This window comes from Enoplosus armatus, chromosome 18, assembly GCF_043641665.1.
Source record: "Enoplosus armatus isolate fEnoArm2 chromosome 18, fEnoArm2.hap1, whole genome shotgun sequence".
Taxonomy (NCBI): domain Eukaryota; kingdom Metazoa; phylum Chordata; class Actinopteri; order Centrarchiformes; family Enoplosidae; genus Enoplosus; species Enoplosus armatus.
Genome location: NC_092197.1, coordinates 15,357,267 through 15,373,529, shown reverse-complemented (window position 1 = coordinate 15,373,529; position 16,263 = coordinate 15,357,267). Strand labels below are relative to the sequence as shown.

General features: G+C 40.8%; 2 protein-coding genes across 2 annotated transcripts in view; both read right to left on the bottom strand.

The window, feature by feature from the left end:
• Nucleotides 1-1,572: 1,572 nt before the first annotated feature.
• tmem267 (transmembrane protein 267) lies at nucleotides 1,573-3,241 on the bottom strand. Its single transcript, XM_070925225.1, has 2 exons — nucleotides 2,834-3,241; nucleotides 1,573-1,966 (listed from the first exon to the last, which is right to left on the bottom strand). The coding sequence occupies exons 1-2, from the start codon at nucleotides 3,239-3,241 to the stop codon at nucleotides 1,631-1,633; spliced, it is 744 nt and encodes a 247-aa protein (XP_070781326.1). The 3' UTR covers nucleotides 1,573-1,630.
• Nucleotides 3,242-11,047: 7,806 nt separating this feature from the next.
• Nucleotides 11,048-16,263, bottom strand: part of cntfr (ciliary neurotrophic factor receptor) — a 121,912-nt gene continuing 116,696 nt past the window's right edge. The window contains exons 8-9 of the mRNA XM_070924759.1: nucleotides 12,763-12,889; nucleotides 11,048-11,348 (exon numbers count right to left, since the gene is read on the bottom strand). Of these exons, the coding sequence (XP_070780860.1) occupies nucleotide 11,348; nucleotides 12,763-12,889 (128 nt within the window). The 3' untranslated portion in view covers nucleotides 11,048-11,347. The remainder of the gene's footprint in view (nucleotides 11,349-12,762; nucleotides 12,890-16,263) is intronic.

Here is a 16,263-nt window from a genome sequence, read left to right as displayed (position 1 = left end):
GTAGCATAACACAGAAACTGCAGTGGAACAATTTACAGCAAGTTATGCAGCAGTTGCTTTTTTTTTTATATTTCTGTAAATATCAACAAGTCATATGAAGATATTACTGGCAATGGACACACTATTGGAGAAATCATTCCCTTGATTGTTTTAAAACTTAAAAAATAAATATCCAGCATCTTTCCAGGTCCCTTATCCTTATCCTTATCACTTGGGACACAATAACACTGACATTAAAATACAAAATCATCTGTCATCTCGTCCTTTGCTTTTGCTGTAACAAATGAGCTGAATCTGTAAATGTAAATAACACTCTGAGTGGACTTCCCTGTTTGAAACGAATAAAAGCAGTTCTGTCAATGGTACCAACAGAAGGAAGCCAGGAAACTAGCCAACAATCTGAACTGTACAGCATCTTCAGCACAGTGTCTCTTAAAAATGGGATACTTCTCACTTCCCAGGTTGATTCATGCACACATTAGAAGAGCCTTTTCAGCTTCTAACAAGTACAACCAACAGAACTGGTGCTTTGGATTAAACCAACATCCGTGTCTGAGCAGCTCATCCAAGTGTTCACAGCAACAGTTACAGCAAATGTTGCTACTGTTCTTGGAACGAGGATGTGTTTTCTCAGCTAAATCCAACAATGCCATGTTGCAAAGTTTACAAACGAGTAACAAAGCCACAAAATCCTGATCCATAACTGCTGCTGGACATTGTTTGGCACTGAAAACTCTGGCTTCTATAGGAGAAGTTGTTTTAGACTGGACAGTAAGGCTCATCCAAGCAGCAAAAACGGGAGCCTGCTGAAGTGGCAGACAGGAGTCAGCTGGATATTGTAGGCATATTCATATTTTGTGGTGATTAATGGTGGATCTGTCGTTGGAATGTGGTAGTGATTTAAAACTCACTCTACAATAAATGTACAATACATGTACATGTCACTACGATGACAGATGCGCAGTGGAATAACATACTGCTGGACGCAGAGAGGGTGAAAGTGACACTGATAACAACATGCCAGTGTCGTACAGCCTGTGGTTGACCTTTGGTTGACTTTTCCTTGAGTGTTCTTAGGATGAGGACGGACGGATGGTGACAGTTCAGGTGATGACTAGTTGAGAGTTCAGGATGTGATTGGTGAAGGTCAAGTCTCAGATCCCTTTTCAAGGGTTTGGGTAGATGAACAGATAGCAGGCAAGCCTCTGCAGAATGATATGTCAAAGCTTTAAAGGGTCACTCCCTAAACACTTGAGACAGTTGTTAGAGAAAAGCATCACTCTCCAGATAAGTAAACCGGAAGTAAAACTGATACATTTCCTCAATACCAGAAATCAAATCTCAAAGAAAAATGGTTGGAACTCATACTGGAAAAGCTAATTTGTTATTTTACAGACGTCTCCATCCATGGAAACCCAAATTAAAATTGTATGGTTTTAAAGTTTTGACAGTGCCTTCATCCTTCTTAGCCAACATTTCTCTTCACCTAAACATGTTTGAAGATCATCTTTCAAGTGCCGCACATGTTTTCTCCAGTAATTTCAAGTATCTAAAAGTTGTTTCAAACAGCAAAGAACATGACGAGGGATCCATATCAGATCGGCATTAGACGTTGGTAAGTCAGTGGCGTCTAAACATCGATGGCCACCCCGTGTTTGGTGGAGATCACATCCCTGGTCCCTGTCAGATACATGAGCACTGAACACAGGTGAGGGAGCGTCGCTGTGGTGCTGACATACAGCCAGTAGGGTAGCGGCGCCGTGTTGCCGAACGGGCACACCCACAGGCCGTGGCGCACTGCATCCCGGACGTGATGCGTCGCCATGGAGATGAAAAGCATCCATGGCAGGGAGCACCAGGCGTCTTTGAGGCGTCCGATCCACATGAGGAAGCGGAGGGAAAGGCAGAGGACGGGGATGAGAGAGGAACAGTGTAGAGGAGGACGCTGAGGGAGTGAGACGGCAGCCTGGAGTGAAAGTGGGAGAGGGAATTATTGTTCTGCAGCTGAATAATATCATTCCACTATCTTCATATATTATTACTGCACGCCCGTTGCTGCAGGAGTTCTGCAGAACTGTGTGTCGCCTCTCTCACTACTGATGAGCAATTACTTTGATTTCTGCCAGATTGTTAAAAGGCATCATCAAAAAGGTTTCTCTTCATGGCATTGCTACTTATACAACTGCTTTTTCTTCCAAATATCAACTCAGTACCCACACGTTGAAAAAAAGAAAAAAAGAAAACACATTATTGCTGCTCTATAAAACACAGGATGTAATAGTGGTCCAAATCTGCGAGACGGCATGACGTTTGATGACATCTCTAGAAGAGATTGGTTGAAAATAATACATACTCCTGATACTGGACTTTTGATTTACAGTTCATCTACACTCTCTCTCTGGTGTCGTAGGAAAGCTGCCTTCAGGAGAAATCGTCAGCAAAGCCCCACACATGTCCTGAATTGGTTAAAGGATAATACGTGTTCAGTGTTCAGTACTGATGCTCAATGGTCTCCAAAAATATCCTAAAGGAAATATGGTTGGTTCCAGACAAACACATCATTACGCACACACCCACGAACTCTGATAAAGGGCAAAGCGGATGCAGTCTCTCTACTCGTTGCAAACATGCAAGACTGATCTGCATTACAGAGCGGAAACACATGATTTTTAATTTCGATCTTTTTGTTTTTATTTTGTGTGCTTTAGCCTTGTACAATTTGGGCACATAAATCTGACCATGAAGAAAGCAGTTCATTTTAAAAAAAGGGCACTCATTTGTCATGTTTGGTACATTTCTGCAGAGATATGCAGAAGAAGGGTGCAGGTCTTACCTTGAGTGACAGGGATCCAGCCATATAGAAGTGGTCCAGGTCTATGATTGACGCCAGGAGACCGGCCAGCAGCACCTCATACAGATCGCTCTTTTTTCTCAGTCCAATAACGACTGCCCATGACCACAACCCCACCAATCCATGTGTGGCGTTGTCCAAGGCGGCGCGCAGCCACAGGTGGTGCTGGATGACTGACAGCTGGAGGGCGTGGTCCGCCACCACGCAGAACATGCCAAGTCCTGCCGACGCCAACAGAGAGGCGGAGCTGAACGTCTGTAGGAGGGCCTGGGCTTTCTCCGTCTCCACAGCCAGGCTGAGAGGTACAGGGGCACCTTCTCGCCCGAGGCCCACCCCCAACAACGGGGAGGAGGAGGGGGAGGAGTCGAGCTTGGAGTAGAATCCTTGCATGTTGACAGATGGCTGTGGGGGCCAATCGCCACTGAAGGTCAGCAAGAATCAGGTAGACTGGAGGAGGAAGGAAGATGAGGGAAAATGAAAGAGGAGAAGAAAAGTGGGGTTAGGCTGGGTTGCAAGAAACGTCATGAAAGTCACGTGAGAGGGAGGCCTCAAATACAAAAGACTATTGTGTGACTCATGTATGAAGTACTATATTAGCACTTCATACATGAGTCACTTGCATCCAGTCTTCTGAGAGCTCTTTGGACTGAAAACAATGCATGTGCACAAAAAAATAAATATAGTGCATTCCAAATAAAGAAACAGATCTTTACAGTAAAAATAAATTCCTGTCAAGATGTGTACCTTCTCTATATATTGCTGTTTCAATTATTTGTCCTCAGATTGAGCATTAGTTGTGACAGTAGAGCTTCACCCTCCACAATAACAAAGCAATAATGTGGTCTCTCTGGTCAAAATGAATAAATAAAACATGAACTGATCAGCTGGATTTCACTGAAGCACTGCAGCACCACAACTTGCAAAAGAAGACACTTAACCCAGTCTTGAATTATGCTAATTTAAAATACACTGCATATGTTCACAGCAGTCCTGGACTGAAGGTTACCCTTGCTTTCTAACAAACGCATTGTATTCAATTGCATTCACGAACAATGAGGACAGACAGCCTGAGACAACATTAGCTCCTCGCTTCCCATCCAAACATAGCGTGTTCATTTGAGAAACCACTGTTCATGGAGTCTTTTGAACCCAGAGGGAATGTAAAAATAGGTCTCTGTCTCTCATGCAACTGAGTGAAATGTAGGACAGACTCAAACGGCAGTCTATGTGGATGTATCTCACCGCTACCAGCGGCTGATATAACAGCAGTCTCTTGCTTTTGGGGGAAAAAATCTAACGTTATGACATTTTAATTAGCTAGCATAGTTATTTTTGTCACCTGCTAGTTACGTTAGCTCCCGGTTAACTGCTAAAGCTAACTATGGTTAACGTAACATGCATTAGTCTGACATTCACAGGTTAACGTTAGCCCGTTTAAAAAGAAAGACGTATTAGATAACCTTATCCCACCAAGCTACAGTTACACCACTGACTGACGAGCTAGGAGCTAACTGGCTAACAGTGACAGTGAGAGATGCCGCTTTGTGTAGGCGGACAGCAGCTGTCACGATTAGCTCTGCTGAAACTGCGGTGAATTACACAACATGGCACATTTCGCTTGCAATTAAAGCGTGTAATTCAATTGTATATTCGCTACTTCAAATGTTTTTTTTGGTCATTTTTGATCAACCGGTTGATAAATATTACAATACTCACCCCATTGCCCTGCATTAGTTATCCAACCGCCGGGTTTGTCTCTTCTTCTGTTATGTCTGTGGTGCTATCGATGGTCGGCGGCGTTTTTCTGCCCCCTACAGGTCATGGGTGGAACAGCCAGATATTCACCAAATGAATTATCCTTTGTCAGTGAGGGGGTTCGAGTTTATTCCCTGGAAATTGGGCACTGTTTTGTTTCTATGTCATTTGATGTAGGATTTAGCACGATGAATTTCACTTAAAAAAGAACCCCAAATAAAAGCACAGTGAAAATGAATTAGGTAAACTGCAGCTTAAACGGGAGAGTCCAATATGTTTTATTTAGCACAGGGGGGAAGAGAATCCAACCATTGACTGGGCTAAATTATGTAGTGATTATGGGTCATCTTTCTTTATCAAAATGTAATTTAAATACAGTAAATGCACAGTTTGGGTTATAAACTCTTTCTATCTTTGAGGTAACTCACATAACATTGTAAATTATTCAAATGTCAAGTTGTGGCCTTTTTCAACTTCAATCAGTCTTACATTAAATATTTATATTCAATCTTTAAACCTGTTCAGTATTTAGTCCAACATGTCAATAGTCCGATAGAACACAAACGCAGTGAATGGAATTGTTCATGTGGTCATTGATAGACCCATATATCTGATTATAAGTTTTTGCTGCTGAGTGCTGTGGCATTTACAGAAGAGCTGGATAAATCTAACGTTTAGAAGCTGCAGTTTCTCTGAGCACCACTAGAGGGTGAAAGAGGCCACAGAATGAAAACGAATGACTTGGCATTAAACACTGTAACTAACTCCATACTGTAACTGAAGAACATGCATATTGTGAAGCAGCCTGTGTCTCAGTACAATAGTTTACACTGATGTTGCAGGATACAAAATGTACAGGCTAATGTACATACAGTACATACCAAACTGACAGGTAAAAATGTAAATAAATATTGCTTTTGGTTTTGTTGAAATATAATATTATTTGTTTTTTAATGAATGTGACAGGCAGAATAATCCCAATACTGAACCCTGACTGGCAGATAACATTGGCTCCCGTATTTCAAATTAGGCAAACCTGCTGAGTGGAGGGTTTTTAAATAGGTGTGTCAGTTCAAATCCTGAAACTTGCCATGCAATAAATTTAAATTTCACCCCTCGCGTAAAATCCAATTTTCATAATGTCTCCATTAAAGATCCAAGATCATGTCTGCAAAGACAAGTTTAATCCCTTTTAATGGGATGTCTTTAATGAGACTGGTTCTCTTTATTCAGTAGGTAGCCAATTCGAATTTCAAATTCAATCAGTGCTTTGCTTTTTTCTCCATTTAAGTTCTGTCCGCCCTTTGACGGTCTATTTAGTGATCTTATGCAAGCTTGTTCCTCGTTGTCCCATGTTTGCTGGTTTATTAATTTTCTTCTATTTCTGTGTTTTGAATGGAGTGTCCACAGTTGCTTTGCGATTTGAAAGACATGCCTGCTTGCCAGAGAAACCTGAAGCTAAAAAGCCAGACCCTCTCACTGAAATGTTCTGGATGTTCATGTTGTTCAGCTTCACAATGAGCTCTGTGATTTTTCTTTCAGATCCAGAACAGCTCAGACACTAACCTCACAATGCTTGCACATTTGGCTTGATGTTGAGTTTGTTGAAAGGTCTAAATCTTGTCTGGATTTACCTGTTCAGGGAAAATAAGCCTTAGTTCTTTTAAGAGAAAGTCAAGTTGAATGCAATCATGAGAATCACCACAATTTGGAGGATGAGGCTGCAGTGAGTCACATGTCTGCGCTCAATAGAAATCTTGGACAGCAATATTCTGGCAGTAATTGTGGTGAAACAATGTGACATACTGATGTCCTTTTTGCTCAAAGATAAAAATAATAATGGGAACTGGGCCATCCATCATGATGGACAGAGGAGATGTGAAAGTGGGATATACCATGTGTCTGAATTATTCAGCACAATGGAGAGAGGTACAGAGGCTTTGTTTGAATGGTTCAGCACCACAGACAGCGCACATGAAGGAGGTTGTCTCTGCTGCCCTCCAGTGGCCAAACAGCAGGAGAATTAAAACATTTTCTCCAATAGTGTAAAATTAATCAAGAAAAGATCATGTGAAGTAACAAAGTTTTACATTTGGCAGTTTAAAGTTATGAAAAAGGTTGCAAGAATTTAAAAACAAGTGGGTTGGAGCACTCATAGTGTGCTTTTTGGTATTTGTTAAAAAATGATGCCACGTTTACACTCCCTGTCCACTTTATTATGTGCACCTATACAATCTAATGCAATCCAGTGCAGCAGCGCAGCCACATATTCTGCCTTTGCAAAGCTTACAATGGCCAGTTTTTATTCAAACATTCTGAGAGTTGTTTATTCAACTATATACTTATTACCGAGGTAGTAGTTAATGGCGGTGTTGTACTGGATTGCATTATATTGAAATGTGTTTCTAATAGTCTTGCCCTCCTCATGTTTGCAAATGTAAACCTCTAAACTGAACATTAGTATCTTTGTAAAGAGAGAATTTATGACTGAGTTGTTGCATTAGATTTAATATCGGAAGAATCAGAACATTTCCTCATTAGTGTGTGTGGCACCAATAAAAACTATGTTTGAACAGATTTTGTGAAAAGTAAACAACACATCGCCGCCAAAAGCAAAAGCACAAGTTTACCAAACGAGCCACATGTTTTGATGCATTTAATGTGTCCGTGGCTTCAAAACTATGTGAAAAATAAACTGGTGATATAATGCTCAGAAGAGGCAAGAAATAAGAATAAGTTCATGTGTGTGGAGGAACTGTAAATTGGTAGCAGGAAGAGGAAGATAAAATACAGTATAGACAGGAATTGTAAAACAGAGAGGTAAAGGAAGTCACAGAGCAAAGATAGAGAGGCAGCGAGTCGAGTGTTTAAAGAGGCGAGAGCCAGAAGCCAGGGCAGAAGAGAGAGGCAAGGAGAGATCGTGTCATTCATCCAGTTATCAGTGAAAGGTCAAACTAGTCATTAGCGCGCAGCAAGGCTGTTGGAACTGACAGGCTCCGGATGGCGTATCCACACACACACACACACACACACACACACACACACACTTTCCTATATACCTGAGGTTAATGTGGATCACATGCATGCAGACACGGGGAGCGTGGCTGAACATTTCAATTGCCACTTAATTAAAGTTCGGTTGAAATATCAGCTGAAAGGTTCAATAATGCTATTTATTAACTTGTATTCATTAACTATAAGAGAAAAAAGAAAGAAATGGATTTTCTCTGACTATTTAGCCTCCTTGTTCACTTCATGCTCTGTCATTGTAAATATGAATTGGGTTCTCATCGACACCCTCGTTTAAAAAAAACAAAAAAGGACGGGCCAGTATAAGCAAGGGGAGACGGGAGGAAGGAAAGAGTAATGAATGCAATACCAACGGCAGCAGATACACTCTTGTCTGCACACACACACACACACACACACAAACAGAGGAATCCAGCTGACAGCTGTTAGATGGTGTATTGATTTGTCCTCGGCCTCCAGATCAGCCTGCCAGAACTTGTCAGAATATTGAAAGAAAGAGCGCTTGAGAGAGGGAAGAGAGATGGTGAGGCAGCTTAAAGAGAGAGAGAGGCACAGATAGTAGGAGCTGAATATAGGTTTCAAACAAAACCCCACTTTTCAATTTTAATTGGTCGAGAAAATAGGGTAAAATGACTGCCAAACCAGTCTGTTGCAAGCATTCACAGTTTACAGGTCGACTGGTGGCTTGTTCAAAACCAGTCTGATAACATGAACGCGTGTTTCTGGCCCCCGTCAGACTAAATTGTGGCAATGTCACAGTGTTCCCAGATCTCAGTGATTACTTTTGTGATTAACATGTTATCACAACTAGAAATGATGGCAAAAGATACAAAAACATGACCCAAGTCATAATAAAGCAGAGTTATCCTTTAAAGGAATGATCATTCAATTTCTAAGAAATACACGCATGTCTACAGGTGTTTTGCAGCTGTTGGTTAACAAACATGGAGAATGTAAAAAAAGAGAGAGAATAGCCTCATGCTGCTGTCACATTCTCCTTTTATGTTAAGTGAGCATCAAGATTTTGATCAAAGGTGGTCTTCATCAGGTGAAGAATCAACTGTCAGAGCTGCAGGGTGGGTTATTTTCTGTTCGTGGGAGCAGCAGGACCAATAACCCTCTGACATTCGAGGGAGTGATTCAAGGCTTTATGTTTTCTTGAGTTGCTCAGAACTTTTGTTCCACTGATGAGGAGGAGAAACTGGCTTTATCTCTTCCTTTAATGAATGCACTTCTCGCACAGCAATGTGAAAAAAGTCCGCATGGCTCTAAGGATGGTAATGTTGGTCTGACGATCGGTTGGTCAGACACTTTGGTTCAGACTGAAATCAAATCAAATACTTCGATTTGTGACTACAAGCCTGCAAACTAACGACATCTGCATCAGCCACAGCTATACTTTGTTTAGTGCTAATGTGCTAAACTACGATGCTGAACATGGTAAACATTGTACATGCAAAACATCAGCATGTTAGCGTGTCCTTGTGAGCATGTTAGCATGCAGATGATAGCACTTAGCTCAAAGCACAGCTGTAGGTGCTTAGAATTGTTTTCATTTAGTTTTTCATCGAGTGGGAAACCAACTTTAACTCTTCCCTTAATAAATGCACTTCTTGAAGTTGCTCAAATCAGTGTCTTTCTCAGTAGCATCCGTGCGCACTAGATACATACACGGATCTGATATATTTAGTGTCAAATGGTTGAGGTATAATGAAATAAATCAAAAAAGAACGGACAAGAAAAAAAATGGAAGTGGAGAGAATGATAACAATGAAAAACAGTGCCATAGTCCAAAAGGATCAGCCTTCACTGATCATGCAATGCCAACATAGCTCATCTGAAACTAGTATACACCTCCCAACGAGCCAAATTGAGAAAAACAAGGTCACAAGTATTGATTTGGAAAACTTGAAATGAAGCAGTGTTTGTTTATGGCAGAACGTGGGTCAGTAAGAAACGCGTCATCACATTGAAAGGTTATTGCACCTTTGGCCTCATGCCAGTTTAAAAAGAATGCCTTTTTGCCCCTCCATTGACACCTCACCTTCATCTTGTTTGTTAGGAGAAACTAACCTGGATGATGAGGTCAGAGCGGGAAGAACAGTGCTCTCAGTTCGAAAAGGCAAAATGAGTGTGAGGCCAGCGTGTCATCATTCATTGTGAAATGGTCACATTTAATGGTTGAAACCTGTCATTGTATATACATCTATAAAAAAGACCCCAGGTACAGGTTACGACATTCTACTGCTAATACATACATTATTATTATTATTAAATAATAAACTTTTTGTTCAATGTTAAAGTTACATATCATAGTTTACAAAATAGAATCAAGGAGAATTAAGCCATTATGAATGTCTGAAAAAAACCTAAAATCCTCTATGTGTGTTTTTATTATTTGTCCATAAAATAAAAATAAAAAATACAATAAAACACATCAATATTCCTTTGAATAACATAATATTAACTGGTGATATTGGCTATTGAGATGTAAACTGCAAAAAGACATTTTTTTTTATGTTTTTAAAGGCGTCAGAAAGCAAACTGTTTTTTGTGTTATTGTATTTTACAGCACAGAGCAGAATGGGAAACCAACATAGCTCGTATCAATGCTTCAATAACCAACTCTGTCGTCGTCAATACAAAGTCGAACCAAAACAAACGGGTGGACAACGAATTGTTCAGTCTCAAATCCACTTTATTTTTACTTTTTATTGTTTTTTTTACAATCCAGGTCCTCCTTGCCAGTTGCTGAAAGCAGAGTGTAAAGCTAATTGTCTAAATAAGCCAGACTACCGTTTACTGAATTCTTCAAAGTGTTAGTCCTCGTATCGAAAAGAATCGGCTCGCTCTCTGGACAGATTCAGAGTCTGATCGGCTATTTTTGTGGCCTCTTTGTTAAATGGTAGGTTTACACAAACAGGAGCTGCAGGGTTCCTCAGATTCGTCCAAAGTTTCATTCGTGTACCGCTTGAGTCGGTGCCATTCAAGGTGTTGTGCACACCCGCACGCACACATCACTTTCTTGGGTTTTTAACCCGTCGACGAAGGCAGACACAGGCTTCAGGAAGCTCAGTGAATTGTTTGGGAACCATTTTGTTGGGGGTAAAGTTGAGTCTTTGGCATGATGATTTAGCTGTATGGGGACTGCTACGGCAAGTATACACACAAACACACAAATGCTCTATGTATGTGTGTGTTTGTCTGTACAGTGCTGCGATTTCAGGAAAACTATCAATTGATCGATAAAAAAAAAAAAAAAGAAGAACAAAAATGTAATGAGGAGATTCATTTTGTTGTCCGAGGAGTTGATTTTCTTGCTCTGAAGAGGAGATTCCCGAACCAAACTGTGGTCTGCCAAACAAACAGAGTCTGCTGTGGCCCGTCAGAGCCACCAGGGGGTAACACAAGACTGTTTATGCTGATATCACTGCTGTTTGCTGCTGCTCCTGTTGCTGCTGTCGGTGGTGGTGATGATGATGATGATGATGCCGCTTTCAAAAGTTCCTCTGACGAATTTCTTTGTCGCCATTAATCAAAAAATGCTGAATCGCATTATCATCGTCTGATTTCATGTCTAAGTAATCTTGGTGAGTAACTGTGTGATGGACATAAATGAGCAATGCACTGTATCCTTGAAACATGTGCAAAATAGAAAAAAAAGACAGGCCTCCTCCTCCTCCTCTTCCCTTCAGGAATAAGACATCTACATCTGGAGAGAGAGACAGAAGCACAAATTAGGCATCTCAGGGGGCACCACAGCAAACACTGAACTGTCCATTTTGTCCATCTTGTTTTAAGCCTATCATTTGTGATTTTATCATTTAGTACTTATAAGTGTTTATATGAGACTCTTCTATCTGTCTCTATATTTCTATTATCAGTCCGTCAGCGGTGGAACAAGCACTCATATCCTTTATTAAAGTAAAAGTACCAGTACAACAATGTAAAGATACTCCATTGCAAGTAAAAATTCTGCATTCAAAATCCTGCTAAAGTAAAAGCACAGAAGTATTATCGACAAAATGTACTTAGATTGTAAATATGATGCATCTACGTGTCTTTATAAACAGGTAGTCAGATTTGGGGGCTCATAAGGAAAAAAAGATTTAGACTTTTCTCTAATGGTGGCTTCTTTGTGAAGTATTGGAAGACTTTACTTCTTTGGGCCTCAAACAGTTCTTTAAATTAAACCATGTGAGGAGTTTAGAGGCGGCACCACTGCTTTAATCTTTAACTTTGCACTGTATCTTTTAAACTCATCACATGCAAATTCTTAATCTGTGAAGTAGTTATTAACTACTGCTGTCAGATAAATGTAGAGGAGTAAAAAGAACATTTCCATCTGACCTGCAGTGGAGTAGAAATATAAAGTAGTATTAAATGGGGATACTCTTTGAGTACTTTGAGTACCTCAAAAGTGTACTAAATTTGTGTGTGTTAACATTTACATGTTATTTTTTGAAATGGCCACATAAACAAATCTGTTATTCATGATCTGGGGAGATAAAGAGCAGATTTGCAGTTGGACTTGCTGCAGTAGAGGGTATCAGGGAAATTGGCATGAAAGTGTCTTCACCATATTCATCCAACTAAACCTGGCTGGGTTCATCCTCCAGTGGTTCAAATGAGCAGCAGGTGTTCAGTTGGGGATGCAGCCAGGTTTAATGTCATTTAGTTAAAGTGTATGTGCTGTTTGTAGACAGAGTTTGTCTTTTGACCAAATATGGTGCAAAAGAACATTTCCTGTTTCACAGTCAGCTTTGTTGCGATCCGTAACATTCAGCTTTTTAAGCATTCATTTTTCAACATCTACATCCTCGACAGACATGCACTGTTACAACATGACTTATAGTGTAAAACTGTAAAAATTAATGAAATGAGACAGCTTTGAATTGGATTTTGACTCAATCCCTTCGGGGGGGGGGGGTTCTGCAGAAAGATATGAAGAAAAACTCCCCTGCTGGGTCATAAAACAAACTCACCCAATCGCTGTTGATCTTGTTCTACATTGCCAATATGCGATTGAATGGCTGAGTTCATAATCAATTCAAAGATGAGGGGTGGTAGACTCATTACAAGAAGTGTGTGTGTGTAAGAGAGTGTGTGTGTGTGTGTTCGCTCACCACATGAACAGCAGCAGCATTCCTAACAGCAAAGGGGAGAAAAATGTGAGGAGCCTGGCAGCTCTGCCCACTGGAGGTTCAGCCTTTTGTGGTGCGTTGGAGGACGGTATGGGGGAGGTCTTAGCCTCTGGAAAAACAAGCAGAAAACACCAGAAACCTTACTAAGCATATTTATAATGAACTCCTCTAAATGGGTGGTGGGGGGTGGGGGTGCACCCAGAAACATCGTTTTGATGAATGGACACTGAAAAGTGCTCATCATACCAGGAAGAACCAAACAGAAAGGAAAATACAGCGCAGAGTGAAATCAATTCTAATCAGCGAGCGCAATCAATATGGGACTTGTCAAGGCAGATATGAAGCGAACTGGACAAAAGAAAATCTCATTCATGCTGAAGCCGCGGGGGGAGAGAAGGACAGAGACGGAGCAGAAAAAAACGAGACAGAAATGTGAAAAAGGGAGGCCGAGTTAAAAACCCTGAGGTAAAGGAGACAGTGAATAGAGGTGGATAAAATAAAAAAAAAAAGGAAAAGGGGGGGAATGTGCACTTCTGCAGTTAATATACTGCTGATAAGAGACGGTCGAATACACACTTTGGAAATGTACCCATTTACACACCCATGATATGCTGTAGATTTTGATTTTACAGCACATAACCAGAGCTGCAGACCGGCACAAAACTGAGGCGTTTGACTGAGACTCGACTGCCTGAAGACCTCGCGTGACTTGAGACTTGAAAGCAAAAGCATTTATGTCACAAACTTTGACCAGGTAAAAATCCCAGAAGAATAAATCAACAATAATAAAATAAAAAAGGCTCACTAGACCACTCTCCTTTAATATTTAATTATTAGATCTCTGCAGTGAAATGACTTGTCTCAGCTAATGCAGCCTTGAAAGGAAAACGTTTAAACGCGGGTCATTTTAATGATCAGAAATTGACTTGACAAAACACCTAAAACCTAATTCTCAAATGTGCCCCTGCATATCACGTCTCGCAGTAATGTGTAAAATAAGTAAATGTGTAGGTAGAGGATGAAATTGCTTGTACATGGCGGACAACAGAAACAAAGTTACTGTGATGCTGTCGTACGTTTCCATTCAATACGATTATGTTCAAGTTTATGGGCTGGTACTAAAAAAGCTCATGGAAACATAAATGAGCTTAAAATGACTATGTGCTTAAGCTATTTTAAGTGCTTTGGTTTGGTTTTACATTGCTTGACAAATGAAAATATAACAGTTTTAATGTTTTATAAAGCGGGGCTATTGCTACAGCTGCAGGCAGCGCAGTAGATATTAACTCCTGCACACTGTTTGCAGCTCAGTCTTGAACCCACAGCATTTTTTTTTCTTTACTGGAAAGAGAATATGATTTCCCTCTCCTTCCAATTAATGACTGGAGTGTAGCACTGTGTTGGGAGTGGGGAGATATTAGCGGGAAGCAGCCAGGTGTGAAATAGCCAGAGAGAGAGAGAGAGAAGTAGGACACATTTAACATGATCAGCAGCTCAGTGCAATACTTCCTGCCTGCAGCAAAACATTTTGCTGCGGAGTGGCGGAGAAAATAAAAAATTATGCAGACCCATAATGTGATGGAGACGAGGTGAGACAGTTATGGGGTGTACGTTGATGTAACAAGCTAGTTGCGGGACAGGTAAAGAGAGGGAGACGAGACGATGATGAGAGGAGGACACAGCATTGATAAACAACGGCAGGGAAGCAAAACAGGTGAAGGAGCCGAGCAGGCAGAGAAGTGAGGGGGGAACCTGAAAACTGAAGAGAAAAACAAGAAGGACGGGTAAAGAATGCAAGTAGGGGAAGAGATTAAGGGAGTAAATTCCCTGAATGACTTGAACTCTATCAACCCTGCCTGTTTACGCTGATAATGTTGACGTCTGAGGCATTAGGATATGCCAATGTAAACAGCAGCATCTGTGATCACCCTTTCACTCGCTTAAATTTAGGTTTTAAGGATCTTAACAGAGCAGCGAAGCAGGAGGAGCCGCCGTTCTTTTCCCCCCTCACTGTGAATTCCCATTTCAAAAGATTCCTCTTGATATCCTCAGCACAGAAACACGGGAATCTCCGGGATAAATGAACAATGCTGTAGGTTTATTTTATTTATGGCCATGAGTTTTATTTATTTCAACTTCTTCTCTGATATATCGTGTTTTTTTTAAGCTAGCTCTATACCCATGGGCTTCAATTGCCGTTGCTATGAAAGAGCTAGTTAGAGGCGCCAGTCAGAGCTGTAGCAAATACAAAACGTTTTGTCGTTGCAGAAAACAAAAACACAGAGCCAGAGATGCAGAATTCATCCTACATGGACCCAGAGTTCAGGCATCTACAGAGCCTAAACTTCAGCTTAAGAACCGTGATTGGATGTTGGGCATCTTGGGAGTCATACTTAACTTCTGTCCTTAGGTTTTTATGCGCACAGACTTTTTATCAACAAATATTAGATATTTTGTAACTCAGATAATACATTTTTATATAATGATTCAGCAATTTTCATGCCAATCCAAGAACTGCTCCAACTATGTCAATCACCTGACATTGTCTTTGGAGAAATTGAGACTTCTAGAAAGCAGAGCACCTGATATAACACCTCCCATTTTAATACTCTCGGTCACCTTAATGACATAATGAGCAGTGGTTTTCCTATGAATTGGCGCCAGCATGCAGCAGAAGAGCACCTTAAGGCCCCTCAGCATTAGCTTCAACATTTAGCCGTGCTGGTTTCTGCTTTTTAAGCACTTGCATAGCATATAAACACATACTCTTGTCGTACGACATGCCTGGAAACAGAAACTAAGCATATATAAATAGTTGTAGACATGAAGGATATAAGAAGTGATATCTGTTTGGTGCTAGACAGTGTCCAGTTTCTGTCTCACCGAGTGGGCGAGGCAGAAACTTATATCTTAGATGACTGCAACACGAAGGATGGCTGCAACTTTTTAAAGCCTCAACTGATCTGCTTTTTACTTCCTGGAATGTGGTCGCTAAGCGATGGTCCAATCACTATGGGATGGGATTTCTAAATGTCATCTATCTGTCACTGCACTATCCCTCTGATGTGAAATGAGGCTGTTGATGCCAGGAAACAGAACAGACTCTTAAGTGCAACTAGCTACTATTTCAGTTTATCTCCATGAGGTATGGCGGACCTGCTACTGCTGATACATGAACAGAGAAAAAGAAAAAAAAAAAACAAAGAGGAAGAGGAAATGTGGCAGAGGCGCGAGGGGAGAAAGACAGAGGAAATGGAGAAAGTGTAACCGTGTGCTTAGACTGTGAGCTACACAATCAATAAGTTACAGGAAGTCCATTCATTTCCTATTTGGCTGAGCAGTCAGGAAATATTGGTCAGTGCGGAAATGTTAACAAGGCGGTCAGCTGAAAAAAAAGATTGGCAGAATTTTGTGTTTATCGGCCCGTTTTTGGACAGGAAATCAGATATTTTCCTTGTTTCGCCACTGACGTGATTCTGCTTC

Coding starts and splice junctions, on each gene's coding strand:
- tmem267 (XM_070925225.1), bottom strand. CDS start 3,241: ATGCAAGGATTCTACTCCAAGCTCGACTCCTCCCCCTCCTCCTCCCCG. Junction 1,967..2,833: donor CTGGATCCCTGTCACTCAAG/GTAAGACCTGCA, acceptor CTTTCACTCCAG/GCTGCCGTCTCACTCCCTCA.